Source organism: Rhodamnia argentea, chromosome 4 (genome assembly GCF_020921035.1).
Source record: "Rhodamnia argentea isolate NSW1041297 chromosome 4, ASM2092103v1, whole genome shotgun sequence".
NCBI classification, from domain to species: domain Eukaryota; kingdom Viridiplantae; phylum Streptophyta; class Magnoliopsida; order Myrtales; family Myrtaceae; genus Rhodamnia; species Rhodamnia argentea.
Window position 1 is genome coordinate 2,940,257 of NC_063153.1, and position 17,229 is coordinate 2,957,485.

The 17,229-nt window shown below is 38.2% G+C and overlaps 1 protein-coding gene across 5 annotated transcripts; it reads left to right on the forward strand.

The window, feature by feature from the left end:
- The first annotated feature begins 1,134 nt into the window (after window positions 1-1,134).
- Window positions 1,135-16,082, forward strand: LOC115751274 (transcriptional regulatory protein RCO1). 5 transcript variants are annotated; one of them, XM_030689087.2, is made up of 8 exons: window positions 1,135-1,453; window positions 1,647-1,813; window positions 2,005-3,372; window positions 9,776-9,836; window positions 9,919-10,034; window positions 13,590-13,680; window positions 14,984-15,031; window positions 15,540-16,082. In XM_030689087.2, exons 3-8 carry the CDS (start codon window positions 2,288-2,290, stop codon window positions 15,618-15,620), a joined length of 1,482 nt encoding a protein of 493 aa, XP_030544947.1. In that variant the 5' UTR covers window positions 1,135-1,453; window positions 1,647-1,813; window positions 2,005-2,287; the 3' UTR covers window positions 15,621-16,082. The 5 variants fall into 5 exon arrangements, with proteins under 5 accessions (XP_030544947.1, XP_048132958.1, XP_030544945.1 ...); XM_048277001.1 differs by lacking the exon at window positions 14,984-15,031; XM_030689085.2 differs by lacking the exon at window positions 1,647-1,813.
- Window positions 16,083-17,229: the final 1,147 nt, after the last annotated feature.

Below are 17,229 nucleotides of genomic sequence, written 5' to 3' on the forward strand. Positions count from 1 at the left end.
GTTGCTTATCCATCCATCTTATACGTTTTTCAAGTTCCTCAATTAATGACAAGTAAAGAGAGAGCACTATTGACGAGGGGCATGGTTTAAAGGAGTTGCATTTATGGTTGTTGTTAGTTTGTTGGGTTAGCTGAACTCTATGTTGTACGTACTCTTTTTGAACGATATAGGAACTCTGATTGTAACCAACATGCTAGTTTATGAATAATCTATAACAATTCGCAAATCGAGATTAGTGGGTGTTATATATTTTGATAACATGTTCTTTGGTTGTGTTTGAGGTTGCGCCCTTGGTATTGAAGGACATCCGTGTCATCCCTACTCTTGTTAGTTTTGGGATGTGATATGAGCAGTTTCCAGTAGCTTTTCATTTGATTTGATTAGCAGTGTTAACTTCTTCATTCTAATAGAATAGTTAAGATGATAAGAATCCATTGGACCAAAAAAAAAAAAAAAAGATGATAAGAATCCCTTACAAATCAGTACCGCCATTAGCCTGTGTTCTAAAACAAACTCTTAAATGAAAAAAATTATAGAAACGATTATGAAGTTTTAACCCAGTATGTAATTTCATCCTTGAATTTTTAATTTGTTCAATATAATTCACAAACTATTGATAAAACTTAAATGTAGTCCTCTTGTTCAATCAAACGACAAATTAAACATTATTTGATGACGCGAATTATTAAATGATGAGTTGTACTTTCAAAAAGGATGAGTCAACATGTCTATCTTTTTTAAAAATCTATTTTAAAAAAAGGAAAATGAAAAGCAGAACTTTAAGATAACGAACATTATCTAATGGATCCCGATTTAGATGAATATGTACCTTGGATAATCTAAGCATGACTTTCTTTTTTGTTGCCCATCATTCAAAGTTTCAAAACTTAAAGTTTGGAAGCCATATCAGTAAATTCGGTTAACTTGAATTAAGGACTTGACAAAAATACTATTCATCAGAATTCTGTCAAAGACAGCCATTGCACATTTGAAATAGCTATAGCTGTTCTAAGTGGTTTTAGTCTAGTCCAAAGCGACTCGTTTAGTGGATCATGTCACTTCAAGGACTCTAAAATTTGGGCATTATTGAGGACACGGTTTTTGTGTAGTTGGAGGGAATCTAGTACAGTGTCTAGGAATTTGGTTTGAAAAAAAGAAAAAGTTGGAAATTGAGGATTTTTTGTCTTGTTTTTACTGGGAATTTGCTAGCAAAATTGATGTACCAACGAAGCAAACAGGGCATCGCGACCCTAAAGCTTGATTTTGGAGGACAGGTCTGGCACGATCCTCCCCAAATCAATTGCAAGCCCTAATTTTATTCCCATTTTTTCAATCGCAAATCGGCTTGAAAAGACTGAGTCGCGGGCGAATCAGACCCCAAACCACACAAATCCAGCAATATTCTTTCTTTGGAGGATTCAGAGACTTTTCCCCCCGGTCCTGCAATTTTTAGGTAAGCCTTTCTTTGAATTGAACTAGGATCCGCAGTTTGAGAGCTGCGTTTGCGTATTACTTTGTTCTGAGGTCTGATTTCCGTGGTGGATGGGGCTTCATAGTAGGAATCCGGATGAGAAGTGATTGGAAATTCCGCCTGAATTGCTCATTTTGGTGAAAATGTTCTTGTGTTTGTCGGTAACGGCAAACAGGTGTGATGGCGCTATGTGCTTTCTAAGCGTGTAGCGTCCATGGTGGGTAACAGGTGCTGCCATTAGACTCGCATGAATGCTGCCACGCACCTTGATTTTACTTCCGTGGGTGCTGCAAATTTTCAAACGTTCATTCCAAGATGACGAACTGGTTCTCCCATCTTAAGGTGTTGATGTAAATTTTAAAGTTCTGTATGGAAACCTTTATCTGTTTGTCTCTTTGTCCTGGTTCATTGTTCTCGTAATGGGTTTGTGTAATATGCATCTATAGTTACCATAATGACAACTTATATGTATGGCAACCTAAGTGTAATAAACAGGATTGCGATTCTCAAGTTGGGTTATCCATGCTGAATAGGTATCCTTTCTCCTGCAAGTATTCAAGAAGCTTCGTTCTGCAAGAGTTGATTCGGAGAATTCCTCGTTCTTATATTGCGTGTTGTTAACTGCACACTGGAAATATAAAGGCGTTAAGCATGATCTTTGTTTTGAGGAATGACAAACAACGTACAGCAATTTTCTCACAGCTTTTTCGGGTGCGAAATATTAAGTTGGATTGCCTTTCTTCAGTGATTAGGTTGTATGCTTTATTTTGAGCCTGTCATATGTGCGGCTCAGACCTGGTGCCGGAAACTTGAGAGATGTGCCCCAAATGTGAAGCAGATTCCCGCAGTGGCTGTTGCAAAGCCGTTCCAGTTGTGGAAAATAGAAGGCACGCCGATGGTTCATGCTCTTCAAGTACTGTGAAAGATGCTTTTATGTCAAATCTTAGTACAATTTCTGGAACTTTTTTGCTGGACCATGTATACAAGAGAAGAAAGCTACAACAGGGTTCTGACAGCATTGCTAATGAACAAATCCCGGGGGACATGAAAAGAAGAGGAAATTCTCCTTCTGCCAATTGTTCTATTGGTCCTTCAATCACAGACAACGAGCCTTCATTAGGCTGCTTGTCCAAACATGAAATTGTTGCTGCTGGAGAACCAGTCCCATCTCTGGTGGTTGATAGCCATCCCCATGTATCAGATTCTGAACCTTTTCGTAAATACAAAGTCCTGGAAGAACGTGGTCCAGATGAAGCATCAATAGGTGGAATGCACAAAGTAATTGATGTTGACAGTGTAAACGACAGTTGTTCATCAAGATCCAACAGAGAACTTACCTCAACTTCCTTGAGACCAGAAGTTGATGAGACTTGTGAATGTTCCTCATCTAGTGTAACACTTACGGAGGAAAGAAGTGATGTCCTATTAACAGAAAATGATATCTGCATCTCCATCCTTAGGAGCAAGGGGTTGCTCGAAAGAACTTGTTCCACACCAACTCATTCCTCTGAAGATACTGTGTGTCACAGCAGTGGCTATAGCGATGCCTGCTCATGCAAAACTTGTGGTCGCAACGGGACAGCACTGAAAATGCTAATATGTGATCATTGTGATGGAGCATTTCACTTATCTTGCTGCTATCCTCGTATGAAAAAGATTCCGGAGAATGACTGGTTGTGTCCCTCTTGCTTGAGAAAGAAGCACATTGTTATCAAGCAGACAGCTACCAAGAAACCAACAAAAACTATTATTGAAACCGCTAGAGGCAAAAGTGCATCTGCTGTGGAAGATTCAAACCCAATAGCAGCAATGTTAGAAAATGACGAGCCATACACAACTAGTGTTTGTGTTGGCAAAGGTTTCCAAGCGGATGTTCCTGAATGGAGAGGTCCTCAAATAGAGTAAGTTTCTTTATTGTCATTTAAACCTGGTGTTAGAATGAAAGTAGTTACAAGTGCAATGGCGTAACTTTTAGATTGCAGGTGATAAATTGAGATTGTATTTTTTAGAACTTCGTCCTCCCTTGGAGGAATCTTAACTTATGAGCTACAGCCCACCTTGTTCCACTTGATCTGTAACTAGGAGTACCCTAAATGCAGGAAACCTTGTTCACATTGCCTATAGTAAAATTATTTCATTGGTTCCTAGTCTGAAAGCTTTGCTTGTAGCATGCATATTCCATCCATATGGAGGCAGTCATCTCTATGATCTATGTAGCTAGTTTCCAATCTTATGATATTCTCAATAGGTTTGAAAATTACTCAGCAATAGTGTAACATTTTGTCTGATTTTCGTGTTTTGTTGTCACATAACCAATATGGATAACCAAATAGTTAGTCCTCTTTTTTATTGTGGGTTCAAATATCTTTGCGTATTCTGAAGATCCAGATCAAAGCATGTGAAACAGATTATTTGGATGAAGTTTTAATATGGCATGTTTGATGTTGGCTTGATTAGACATTATAGTGCCAATATCAAAGCATGATGCTGAGTCGCCTATACATGTTACCTTCACAGTGTGTTTTGGAGTAACTTAAGTCTCAAGAGCCATAGAGTGAAACTGCACATTGCATAAGAGCTGACATTTATTAACTGCATCCTTTTCCTGCATCTTAATTAGCTTTCCAACTTCCATAATGAAGGGTTGTTCATGGTCACATTGAGAGGACTGTTTTTCACCTCCTTGCTGCTCATTAGAAATTAGAGGATGTGGTGGCAAATGTGCACTAACGAGAAAATGAATTGAGGAACTATTTCAAAATGAAGTGATTGGATTGACAATTGATGTTTTGATTTGGTCTATCAACCAAATGGCTAGTTTATGTCTGGGATCTTTGGTGGTGTTATCTCTCTACTTTGGTATGTCATATTGGATCCCCTTTTCTTTTTGAATCTTTCTGTGCGATCATTGGCTAAAAAGCAGTCCTTAGCTTTTTACCTGTTTTGCTAGTTGAAACTTATTGCCAATGAAGAATGTTGTTCGGATAGCCATTCTGACTAAATGTGGTAATGGTTGCTCTTGTGGAAATAAATAGAGATCCCAGCTGGTTTCATGAGTACTTCTATATCAAAATCCTGTTGGAGGGTTCTTGAATAGCTAACCATTTCTTTACTGTAGTAATCCCAGCAGCGGGTGCTGAGGATCTTAGAATTTAAACCTATGTGCCTAGAGGGGCTACTATATTTTGGTTAAATTGACAGAAAAGAGTATAATCGTTAGGCAGCACCAAGAGGGTGCTGTTTCATGCACATGGAGCTTTCAGGATAGAAAGAAGCTATGGTACAGTGTGAAGATTAAGTAATGTCAATCAGCACATTATAAGGAACTATTGCCCTCTGTAGTACCATGAATGTGAAATGTACGAAGTAGTATCTACGAAAAGATTAGATTTACCTTCTTTACCTTGGAATTTGTGTTTTTTTATGTTCCTTTCCTTCGTATCAGCCACAGTTACAGAGGGGAAGCCTTTGCTCCTCTTTCCTAGTCTTGATTCCTTGCCAAAGCCATAATTCCTCCAGATTGCTTGAAAACATCTGGTCACTCTGATTTTGCAGGAATGATTGACTCTGCCATTCTAGTTCACTGAGCTTGTAAAAGAATGTGATACTACAATTCTTCTACTTCCTCGTATCCTTTTGCCTAAACCTTTTCCTTTTCCTTTGGTCATTCGGAGTTAAATACGTCCCCAAGAAGCTGCAAAGCAAAAAAGCAATCTTTGCAGGGACCTGGCAGCTTTGATGATGTGTGATCAGTTCCTAGCTAGACATCTTTTCTTGTGCATGTCTTAGATCTCCACCACAAAGTTCCACGTTGACTAGGAACATTTGTATCTATATGCATTAGGATCCCGATTCACGGATCTCTCAGTTCTAGAAATAAAAATAAGAGGATCGAATCATTTCTTTTTTAGTGCCCATCGTCCTCTTTCAGTGAACTGGCTTTAATGCCAGCCGTTAATTTCGTTGCTGAGTTGGAGCCTTTGGATGCTGATTTTTCAGCAAATTGTCCTTCAGATTTAGGTTTCTCTTGTGAATGAGTTGAAGGAACCCGCAAATGATTAGTTTACCATTCTTGCACCCTCCTTGGAAAAGTGAATGTCCTCTGCATCCTTCCATCACGAAATTTCTAGTGATCATTGAACTAAGGGTATTTGTTTCTGGTTAAGCTGGAAGTTTTTAGAACAAACCATGGGAAGGACATTTTAGTGTTATTTATCATTCGATAGTGCAAAACTGTCTTTGGATGATCTTAGAAACCCCTTCCACCTTTTTCTAGTATATTCCCAAATCCCTCATCTAAGGTCTCTTTCTTCACTGTGGATATCTATCTAGGCTCTTTTACAACGCTTTGGAATAGACCATCTCCTGTGGTCAAACTTGGTCGAGAAATGCTGCAGTAATTTTGCAAGCGGTGCCTTATTAAATAAAGTATGAGGTTTTGAGCACTTGCAACTGGAACAAGAAGCTTATCCTGTTAAGTGGGGTCAGTGATATGATTATTATTGTGCCATTACTTTGACTTCTATTAGATAATTCGTAAGTGGTAAATACTCTAGATCTTTCTCTATGTTCTCCTTCCCTATCCTTCTAGGTCTTCTCTTTTCCATCCCCATATAATGACTAATCATCTTAAAATATATTTTTTCTCTGATTGATTCATTTCAATTCTTATTGTTTTTGTATCCATATGCGACGCAGCATTTTTGTCCCCATTAATACTCATTTTGTGCACATGTTGATGCTTAACTGCCCAACACTCCATCCATAAAGCATCGTTACCTCAATTATTGCCTTATAGAATTCTCCACTAAGCTTAAGTGGCATTGGACAGTCACATAAAACACCAGATAGACTTATCTTTATCATCCATCATGCTTGTACTCTATGGGTGAGATCTTCATCGATTTTCCCATCTATTTGATTGCTCTAAAGTATTCTGTTTGACACTCAGATACCTTTGGTTTTTCTTGAGTCCAAGTCATTCGACATATAGTGCATTGGATCTTCCACATCAGTTTGCAACCAAGTATTGAAAAGGGTAAATCACAAAGTACATAGTTTGACAAAGCACTCTTTAATTACACATTTGACTAGCACCTTTTCCTATCCTGATAAAGTTCTCTCAAAATTCTCAAGGATAAGTTTCTCAATCCTATCGGATACACTCTCTTTTTAATAGGTTAACTTTTGACCTGAGATTGCTTAGAACACAAAATAATGAGTCTCAAATTGCTCATTTGATGGATGTACTATCAAAGACAGTAGTGTCTTCTGCAGACAAAAGTGGGGAGATTGAAACTCTCTTGCTACTGCGATCTGCTCTAAACCTCTCTACCAGAAGAGACTGACCTCATTTACGCAATAAGAATTCAAGGAGTGTGTAATCAAAATGAAGAGTGAGGGAGATAATGGATCTCCTTTCTTGAGTCTTTCAGAAGATCTGAAAAAGCCTACTAGCGCGCCGATTAATTATAAGTGAAACTATGCTGTTCCAATATACTTTTTCCAAAGTCCATCGTTTTTAGTACCCTGGCCAAGTAGGTCCCCAGCCCCACTGTCAGAAGTCCTTTACATATCGAGTCAACATATGATTCATCTCTTAGCTTCTAATACAAATAATCACAAGATGTATTTGGGTGACTGAATTGCTGTGCTCTCCCACAAAAGGTGATAAACAAATGTTTGCGCTATTAGGTTGAGATGGTAATTGCTATTGACAAAGACTATTTCTTCGGTATGAGAATGGATTTCTCTTGGAAGACAAGCCTTGGCAGCCTTGTTGAGTACCTCTGAAGCAGGATCAAGGCCAGTTCCTGGAACTGTTGGTAGACTAGACATTAAAGACTATATTTTATTCGTTTTTTTTTTTTTTTCCTTTTGGTGTATGATACACCTGCTGTCTTCTTTGCCCTTATCAGTAGTGTTCGTCAAGGTGACCCTTTAACCTTCTCTTTTTAGTTTTTTATGGCAGCATGAATAGGTTGATTCACAGATGAGTGTAGGGGAGAGATCTATGTGGTTTTAAGGCTGATGAGAGCAAGGATGATATAGTTCGTATTTGATGCCTCTTAACATACGCATATAATAGTAGTTATCTGCTTCCTCTTACAAATGCAACATGTGGAGTACAATTTTTTGAATGATGAGGATTATGAGGCTGTAATGAAGGTTGCCATTTCAAAGATAAAGTAACGATGATTCCTTGCAGCAGTAGTGAAGGCTGTGGCAGATAAAAATAAACTTTGCTAAAATGGCATTCCCTTTATCGCACTTTTGGAAAGCCCCTAAAAAACTTTCATTCAGGTATTGGATCCATTTTGCAAAAGGATGGAGGGATAGGATGGGTGAAATGTAAGTCTGTTAAGTCTCTTGTGGGATGCACCCTAGTTTAAGGAAAAGTTATGTAGGAGTGCAATCACATGAGCTTAGCCACGAGGAATATTCTATGCCTAGTATAGGAGATTCAACGTGGACAAAGTTAGAGACGTGATTAGCGGGGGAGAAGTTGAAGTGGTCATAGCAAAGAGTGAAGTGCTTCCACCTGTTTGCCATTAGATCTCAGCTAGTGAGAAAATGTGATCTTTTGGTGAGGTGTGGTTTGTAACGGGGAGGAGCTCCAAGAAGATTGAGAAGACCATATGGATGGATGTCGATTTTTTATTTTATTTTAAAAATATGTGGGTTGAATTGGGATTTTACAGGTATTAGTGGTGGAGGACCAAGTCACCAATTCCACCTTGTACACTGTTGCTTTAGGACATTCATGATTTAGTGATACTTCTGTAGTTATGCTTCCACCATCAATAAGTACGACATGATATTTTCCTTAACTGGCTAAATGTGTGAGGACCACATTGAATTAAACAATTTCCAATCTAACTTGGTATCCTTTATGAGAATCAAGGCAACTTTTGGTTTCCACGAAAGGCGAGAAAAGGATAAAATTGAATATAGCCTATGAATTGACAAGCTGATTGATGGGGAAAAAAGACCTTATAGGGGATCTAGGAGTTGAGACTACATAAAGGACAGCACAAGGCAAATATAATAATTTTAAGGCTTATTTTTCTCAAACGTGTATGTGAGATTTATCCTATGTCTTGATGTTGTGGTGTATAGTGAGGTATTATTGATGCATATCATCTGTCTTAATAGAAATTTTGGAATGACCTTGTGGAGGAATGACTGGTGTCTGACTTGGTAGTGATGCCTAAGCACCTGTCTGGACATAACACAACATGCACATGGGTGCAGAGCACTCACTTGATGTGAAATTTGAATATCAGAACCATCTGCTCAAAAGATGGGGACATTAGTCCAGTATTTAGCATCTATTGTTTTGTTAAGCCCATTAGATAATCAAGAAGAATCTCATATTTTCTCATAATCTTAATGTGGGTGATACTATTTAAAATAACTGACATAAATAACAATCGAAGAAAGCCTTAAACACCATAGAATAACATAGAAACTTGTAAATTTCATTGTGGTGAAAAAAAAAAGAAAACTATTTATGGTCATTGACGTGACCTATGCAGTTTAACTGCTCCTGGTGGATGGGTTCATGTTTAATCTCAACGTCCTTGCTCCAAGATTCATTTTGGTTTCGCCAGAGACCTCTTGAGGAACAGAATAACCAGCTTCAAGTGGGCCAGACCCAATAGATTTAGAAAGAAAGGCTAGCCAGCCATAAAGGAAAAACAGATCGGAACCACCCTACTATTTTGAATGGAGTAACTTTGTTCAATCGCTTCTGCAGTTTTTTGTCTGCCTGACTGGCTTGTAATGGTTCATGGGCCAGTCGATATTTATCAAAATAGCATATGGAAATTCTGCACCCTTGTCCTACTTATAGATTCTTTGTAGTGAGTCCTCAAATCCTGTTCTTTTAGCAATAAGCAGATCTGAGAACCTACATTCACCTGTACCCCACACCTTCACCCTAGTCTATGACTGGGTAACATGATTGTAATATGGCAAGCTTAGTTTGAAAAGCAGGTTGTGTTAAAAGATGATACACTGAAGCTACCTGCAGTGCCTGACTGACTTTCAGTCTAAGTTGCAGTAGATGTGTATTTGTCATCTCTGTTTGATGTCCTTGGGTTAGGTAATTTGCTGTTTGATGCTGATGGCAATATGGGTGAAATATGTCACTATTTTTGTCTCCATATCAGTATTTTAAGTTAAGGAGCATGTGTTCTAGATTTTTGTATGCTTTGGTAGAGAGGATTCTCTATTTCTCTTCAGTTTGCTTTTTCAAGTTTATATAGCTGCTAAAAGCATGGACATTTGTATATTATGCAGTGACATCGACATGGTTGAGGAACCACCAGTGATAGATCCTTCAGAGTATGCCCATCATCAAGTAAGGCCCCACTTTTCTTCATTCTTGTTGCATGGGGTTCTGTTGGCAATATCAGTTTATAATTTGTTTTTTCTTCATGAAGGATTTGAAATTAAGCAAGCCTTTTAGTCTCAGCTCCATTGGCAATTGGCTGCAATGTCGGAAGGCAGTTGATGACGCTGAAGGTGTTAATGGAAATATATGTGGAAAGTGGCGCAGGTGAGCCTCGTCTTTCTTCAACATTATGATGCCATACTCTTCAACTTTTCATTCCATGCGGGTTCCTATATTTCACCTCAAACACCCCACCTCTTCTTTCTCTGTGCGTGCACGTGGATATATTCTTTGCATTTCTATTGTTCGATTTAGAGTTTATGATGGCTTATAATATGATGATACAATACCTTTTACAAGAACTATGAAGAGCATATGATCACCTTCAACATCCTTAAGAACACAAATAGATTTCTTCCCCACAAGGAATAGTAACGACAATCTTGTGAAGACTGCATAATCATTCCACAGATGGTGCTTGATGTTCATTTTAAAAGAGGAGGGAGAACCAAAGTTCGGTGGCAGAGAATTTGAGAAGTGTCAAGATCCTAAGATTGGAGCTGTTCCAAACCTGTGATGATCATGGAAGCCGCTGACCAGTTTAGAGACTTGGATAATCATTTGAAAACGTGGGTTGGCAGTTTACGTCTTTCATGGACGAAACAGAGAAGAGGCTTTACAAGTTCCATAACAAGACCATAGCAAAGTTTGACCTAATATTGGAGTTGTTAAGGGTCGAAATGGTATTGAAGTAAGAGGAGAATCATCTAATTGAACTGAAGCCTTCAATGGGAAGGAAAAGGACTGGTACCTGAATTGAAGCCGGTTTTCAACTGCAAGAACTCGATGCTATCAATTTAACTGCACTGAAGCAGCAGCTGCAGTGAAGCGTGATTTCTCAATTTTTGAGGCAAATAATTCTGTGGATGTGGTAAAAGTGAGTGAAGAGCATCTAAATGCATGTTAGATGTATGACAAGATGAAAAAGGAAATTCCATTGAGACAGTTGATAGAGGAGGTCCTGAAATGGAAATCTTAATGGGCACTTGGAGGGATCCGCCAATCTGGAGTTGCTGGATGCCATGGAGGCATTCCATGCTTCAATAGGTTTGCAGATTAAAGGAGCATGCAGGGCAGCTTCATGATTGTAATGCCTTATGATTACTAAATTTTTACAAACCCATTTCTATGCGTCATTCTTGTGGGAGTAAACCATTTAGTAGCTCTGTCTAACTATCAAGGAACACTTCTTGATTGTGCATGGGTTGTGATGCAAAAATAGTTTTCTGGAAAAAGGCTGAGAAGTGGATGTCAGCTTGAGGTGCATGCGCGAATGTCTACGACTGGTATGTGCATAAAGTGCGGTGGGTTTGGAAATTGACCTAAGTAGTTTGAATTCTTGAAAGTGGCCCTCGATCTGGGAATGCTATGTTAATTGGGTTTAGATAACTTGGCAAATATCAGGAGAGTCATGTTAGGGAAATGGGAACGTTAATATTTGATCCAGGTGGTAATCTTGACAATATGATCCATGGGCCTCTCATGCATAAGTTAGAAAATGCCTATGAGCCATTTGATTTGAGGCCTGAGATCAAGGCGCAAGATTGCACTTAAGTAACCTAGTGGAGAAAGAGAATGATAGTCTCAAGGATGAGTTCTTTGCTTTTTTTTGGTCGACTAAAGCTCACTCAATGACCATGAATTATGTTTGGAAATTGTTACAAACAGCATTCTAGCCGAACTATTAATGGATGAACAAAGCCAACACATTCAGTGAACGTGTATCACACACGAGGATGTTGGATAGACAAAATGTGGCCGTCAGATTTGCATACTAACTGGTGTATACAAAGGAGAAAGTGTGCCCATGTTTCTAGAGGATTCTTCTGGCATATATAGAAACGGAATTTGTCTTAATGGCTGAATTTTTTTTATCCACCTATGGAATTTATTTGGAGAGATGATGGAACAATATGTTTTGTGCATTATGAGTGTGCGCCATGGAAACAAGGATTGAAGGGTCTTGGATGGTGTAAGGAATACTTGAAAGGAGTTACGCGAAGTGTTTTCAAGACAAGGAAGCTAGGGTGGCGCTATATCACCTTTTGCTCTTCCTTGGAGACAATGAAGATTTTCTCGTGAGGGTATTGGCGTAATTCTAAGAGTGGGCCAAGGAACCTTGACGAGGCTTGTTGGGCTTAGAGTCAGTCGTAGGCATTTGTGGGAGCTATTGTCTCACTAACAAGTATCATTAGTAGGGAAAATTATCATGGTATCTTCATTACATGTTTAGTTGTTGAGTCCAGTTCTGAGGGATATCTTTATGTTTTAATAAATAGATCACATTATTAGTTAATAAATACATGTGTACGTATGTTCAGTGTCTACATGTGATTTCATAGTGAGAAATGAGTTGGAATCAAATTCCACTCTTTATAACTCTCTCTCTCTCTCTCTCTCTCTCTCTCTCTCTCTCTCTCCAATTCCTCCTCTCCTTTCTGCTTAATCTGATATGGCAAATTTCTCATCTTGCCACACAATCGGATCATTACAGAAGGCTATATTTCTAATAAAGGGTTCAGATCTAGTTAACTCTTGTAACGTTAGTGTACAGCATATTGTTTTAAATAATGAGACACGTTTAGAATATCAATTTTCTATTGAAGCTTCAAGTTTACTCAGTTTTAGCCTTTATTTTTGTCTTGTTTTCTTTTAAATAACAATTATTGTGCTTCTGATACCATTTGACAAAGATGAGATGTACAAGATAGCATAAGACGTCGCCCCAAAAAAAACCCAAAAAGAACCCAAAATTAGTATCCTATGGTTTCAACAACCTAGAAGAAGATTACATTATGCACTGTTCTACAGAATATGTATATTAGGGTTACTGATCTGCTCTCATCCCTTGATTGGACATTAAGTTCTTTTAGATTTAAACGTTGACTTCATTTGAATTGGCATGCCTCGTGTTACCATTTATTAAAACCAATGCTATTGCCCGGACTAATTAAAGATTAAAAACGGGAAAATGACACAAATAGCCCTTCAACTTTGGCTCAATATGCGATGTGATCCTTGAACTTTTAATTTGACCAATATCGTCCTCAAACTTTGGCCCAATGTGCAATGTGGTCCCCGAACTTTCAATTTGTTCAATGTGATCTCCGAACTTTTGAAAAATATTCAACTTAATCCCTGAATTATAAGGAAATGTCCAAAATCATTCATAAACTTGTTCCTTTAATTCAAGGACTAAGTTAAACATGTTCTAAAAGTTCGGGATCCATATTAGTCAAATTAAAAGTTCATGGACCATATTGCACATTGGGTTAAAGTTCAGGGATCATATTGTTCAAATTAAAAGTTTAGGAATCACATTACATATTGGATCAAAGTTCAAGGACCACTTGTGTCATTATCCCATTAGAAAATTCATAACTCTGGAAAGTGAGAATTAACCTCCTGCATCCATTTGTCTTCCACTAGCCGTTGTTTTGGAACTAAGCCCAATGGTGGTAGTAGTGACTTGCTTGATGTCTGGTGACTGCACTCATTCATAGTGATAGCTTGTACCTAAAATCTTACAAAATGACATGTTTCACAATATTCACTTAACCGGTGTTTCTACTTACCGCATGATTTACCTGAGGATGTTTTTATTATGATTGGCTCGATAAAGTCAAATATAATTTGACAGATGAGCTAATTATATCGCAGAGCACCTCTTTTTGAAGTCCAAACTGATAAATGGGAGTGCTTCTGTTCTGTTTTCTGGGATCCAAGCCATTCTGATTGTGCTGTCCGTCAGGTAACATTAGTCAGTTTTAATTTATTTTTCATACTAGCAGTATTTCTGTCCTTAAATCTGCTATCTAGTACGAGATATCTTTGTCAATGCTTTAGTTAGAACGCATTATGCTGTGAAGCCTGGCCTCTCCGCAAGAGATGCGTGTTCTTCGATGGCTATCTGCAACAGGCATTCGGTCCAGAGAGGGGTGGGTTCCATGGGGCATTTGATTGGTTCAAACCTCAGTATATGTAAAAGATAAATCAATGAGTGAAAAAGTGTTTACTTTCTGTCCAATCTTTCACTTTAGGAGAATTCAGCTTTCAGAATATTCTGCAAGATAACAATGGGGGTGAACAAGCCAAAACAATTAGGAGATTACTCCAAGACGAAGCAAGATCTTTCAAAGAAAAATTTTGCTAAGATAGAAGTGTGAAATATATTATAAATCTGAAAATAAATTAAAAAAAGTGAGAAATCTGAGGTTTTGAATCACGCACAAGTTTTAACTGTTGTAAGTATTGGTTCCAAAAATGTTAGAACTTGCACATGTTAGAGCTTGCATCGAAAGGTTTTGAATCATCTTGAGATTGCAGGCTTCAGTTTGGTTGAAAGCTAAACTATAGAATCTACGTTGTTTCTCTTTTTCCCCGAAAATGGAAGAATATGATGCTCATTTTTTTTTTTAATGTTGATACATGGTTAATCTCAAGGTAAGTAAAGCTGGTGTACTTTGGAGTCTTCAACCAATTCATCAGCTTTTGTATGCAGTCCATTAATGTAGGACAAGTATCTCATGCATCACTTCACTCCACATTTATGATGCTCTCAAGCATTCACTGAGTGATTATTCAAGAGGGAACTCAGAATGCATCAAGAAGAGGCATAAGTTCCAAATTTTATGTTAGAACATAATTTTGGTTGGCTTCCGGATGGATGAACAACTACAACCTCAAGCATAACCCAGAATACTTCTCCAGGATTTTTGTGGTTACTGAAACCTGTTCTGTAAACCTTCATTGTTGAAGGGGAATAGTCATAGAATGTCTTAACGATGTTCTTGGGTTGGATATGCTGTTTACACACCAACAAGATCTGTATCCTAATCATTATCCATATAGATGCTATAGGAAAGCCCTGGAAATCCCCTAATCAAAAGGAATCACTGAATCCATTAGCCAGGGGGAAAGCTTTTTCTGTCTACCATCCTATTCTCCTCTTTAGGTTGTCATCTGGAATTTTTAACCATTATTTAAAGAACTAATTGTGAGCTTTGTAGATCAGTCCCTAATACACGGTTCCTTTTCTCATGCTTTTACTTCAGGAGTTGGAGACAGATCAAGTTCTAAAGCAATTAAAGTATATTGAGATGGTATTATGAGTTTCTGTCTCTTGACTATTGGTTGGGTATTGTTTTCACATATTATCTGTCATGTGTTGTGAAATTATACTAATGCAACCATTTTGGCTGTGCTAATAATAAAAGTAGCTAAACCCTTTTGATTGGGATTAGATATGCTTTAATAATTTGGTTTTATCTTTCTTTATGTCTGCGCGTGTGTGTTGTGCGGGGTTTTGGGGAGCAGGGTGCTGTCAAATGAGAAACATATGCTTTTTTTTTTTTTTTTTTTTTGTGGCTAAACATAGACAAGTAGACTACAAGAAAGGTGATAAGAGGACAATGTACTGTTGGTTGGTCAATAATTCAGAGAGAAGTCAGTCGATAAATGAGAAAATTTGTTGTGACTAATTCTACGCTTCAACTGGTCAAATGGAAGAGATAGATGGTGAATGTTGTTAAAAGGAACATTGGACATGAAAAACACATTGATTGTCTATTTTTGTCTTCTTCTTTTTTTTCCTTTCTTTTTTTTTTGTAGCTGAGACCGCAACTTGCAGCTAGCAGACGAAAGTTTGTCCTATCCAAGAGTGAAGTCTCTCGGGAACCGTGGAGAACGTGACCAACATATAAGCCCTAGAAGAATGTCAATATACGTGCTTGATGATTCTGTGAGGTGTATGTAATGCCAGCCTCGGCTCATAAATGTCTTTACACAGAAATAGCTGATTCCAATTTTGAGTTTATGCTTTTGGTCCCTTCTTCCTACCCTCATTCAGCTATTGGTTTTTTCTCATTTTTGTTAGCTGTAGAAAGAGCATACAATCGGTTTACTATTAGTGAAATAGGTCCTTAGTTGATCACGTTTATCAAGAATTTAGTTGATCATGTTTATCTAGAAATTTCTGTATAAACCACAGTGCCTGTAGCCTTTACCCATTGGGGGTGTGTAGGAATGTATTGTGTGGATTACAGTGTGCAATTTAGTAAAGCTTAGCACAGTGGTTCTAGTTCTAGTCACCAACCATTTTCCTTAGTCCTTGTATAGTCTTCAACTTGATTAAGCACTGATGCACCAAGAAAACTGAATATTCGCAAGAACTTAGAAGATGGTGATTCTGAATTTAATGGTATTTGACTGAATAGTCAGGACAGGCAGGAGTTGGTTTTTTGTTGTGAATTTTGTTCAACTATGAGAACTGCAAGAGGATATTAGCCAAGCTTTCGTTACTCTTATTTTGGATGGATTTGTGACTAGCTCCAATGGTAGGTGCAGACATTTTCTATGCACTGTCTTTACTACAGGATTAAATGGGAGACACCAAACCATTAGCCTGGTCTTGTCTCATCTATAGCATTCAGATCACACAATTCTTTGGAAGAACTATGTATGTCATCTAACATGGTGCTACAGGAATGAAATTTATCCCGTTTCTTTTCCGGGCTGTTTAGTTCGTGTAAAGCCTGTGATGAATGTTCTTTAATTGGGTGATATTTCCATCGGGAAGCACTTAAACACGAAAAATCATTTTTCGGTACTTGGCACACTTGCATCTCGACTATTTCCCTATTCGGGATAGAAAGTACTGAAGAGCATACCGGAAAAAGTAAAGAGTATTTTGAGAGCACTTCGTCAGTGTAGGTGGCCGGTGGCTTGGCTACTGCCTTGTTGGCTGGTAGTGATGATGGTGGTGCCAACTTTGCTGGGTACTTCCATGGCGGCAGCATCGTGGTGTTGAATCCGCCAGGTGGGAATGGCAAGTCCACAGTGTTGTTGGTGTCATTCTGCTGGATTGCATGGGCGCTCTGTTGGCCAATGGCGGCTTCTGTTTATGGGTGGCAACAGTAGTGTGAAATATGTATTTGCAATGTAAATTTGTAAGCTACAAATACGTGTATGCATTTTCCGTTGCCGAGAGAATGATTCTGTATTTGTAAGTTTTCTTGGATCCTGCCTTGCATCAGGGACAAATGGACTGCGAAATGGACGTAATAATATCTTTGAGGAATGAGAAATTGATGGGCATGCTTATCTTTGGAGCAGATAGCATCAGACCCATAAATCATATAGTGATTTATCGTCGAAAAAATATTTGAGAACGGCTCTTTCGCTTAGAAATGAAATGTTTCCAATGATCCTGGAAATTTGGATCATTTGTATATGTATATGCTTTAGAATCCCAGTCTGCAAATCTCGTGGTTCGAGAAATAGAAGGACTGAACTTTTTTTA

What these genes read in the sequence shown, in the direction of transcription:
- LOC115751274 (XM_030689087.2), top strand. Translation starts at nt 2,288, where the DNA reads ATGTGCCCCAAATGTGAAGCAGATTCCCGCAGTGGCTGTTGCAAAGCC. An exon ending in CAGAGTATGCCCATCATCAA is followed by an intron (nt 9,837 to 9,918) that starts GTAAGGCCCCAC and finishes TTCTTCATGAAG; the next exon opens with GATTTGAAATTAAGCAAGCC. An exon ending in ATATGTGGAAAGTGGCGCAG is followed by an intron (nt 10,035 to 13,589) that starts GTGAGCCTCGTC and finishes ATTATATCGCAG; the next exon opens with AGCACCTCTTTTTGAAGTCC.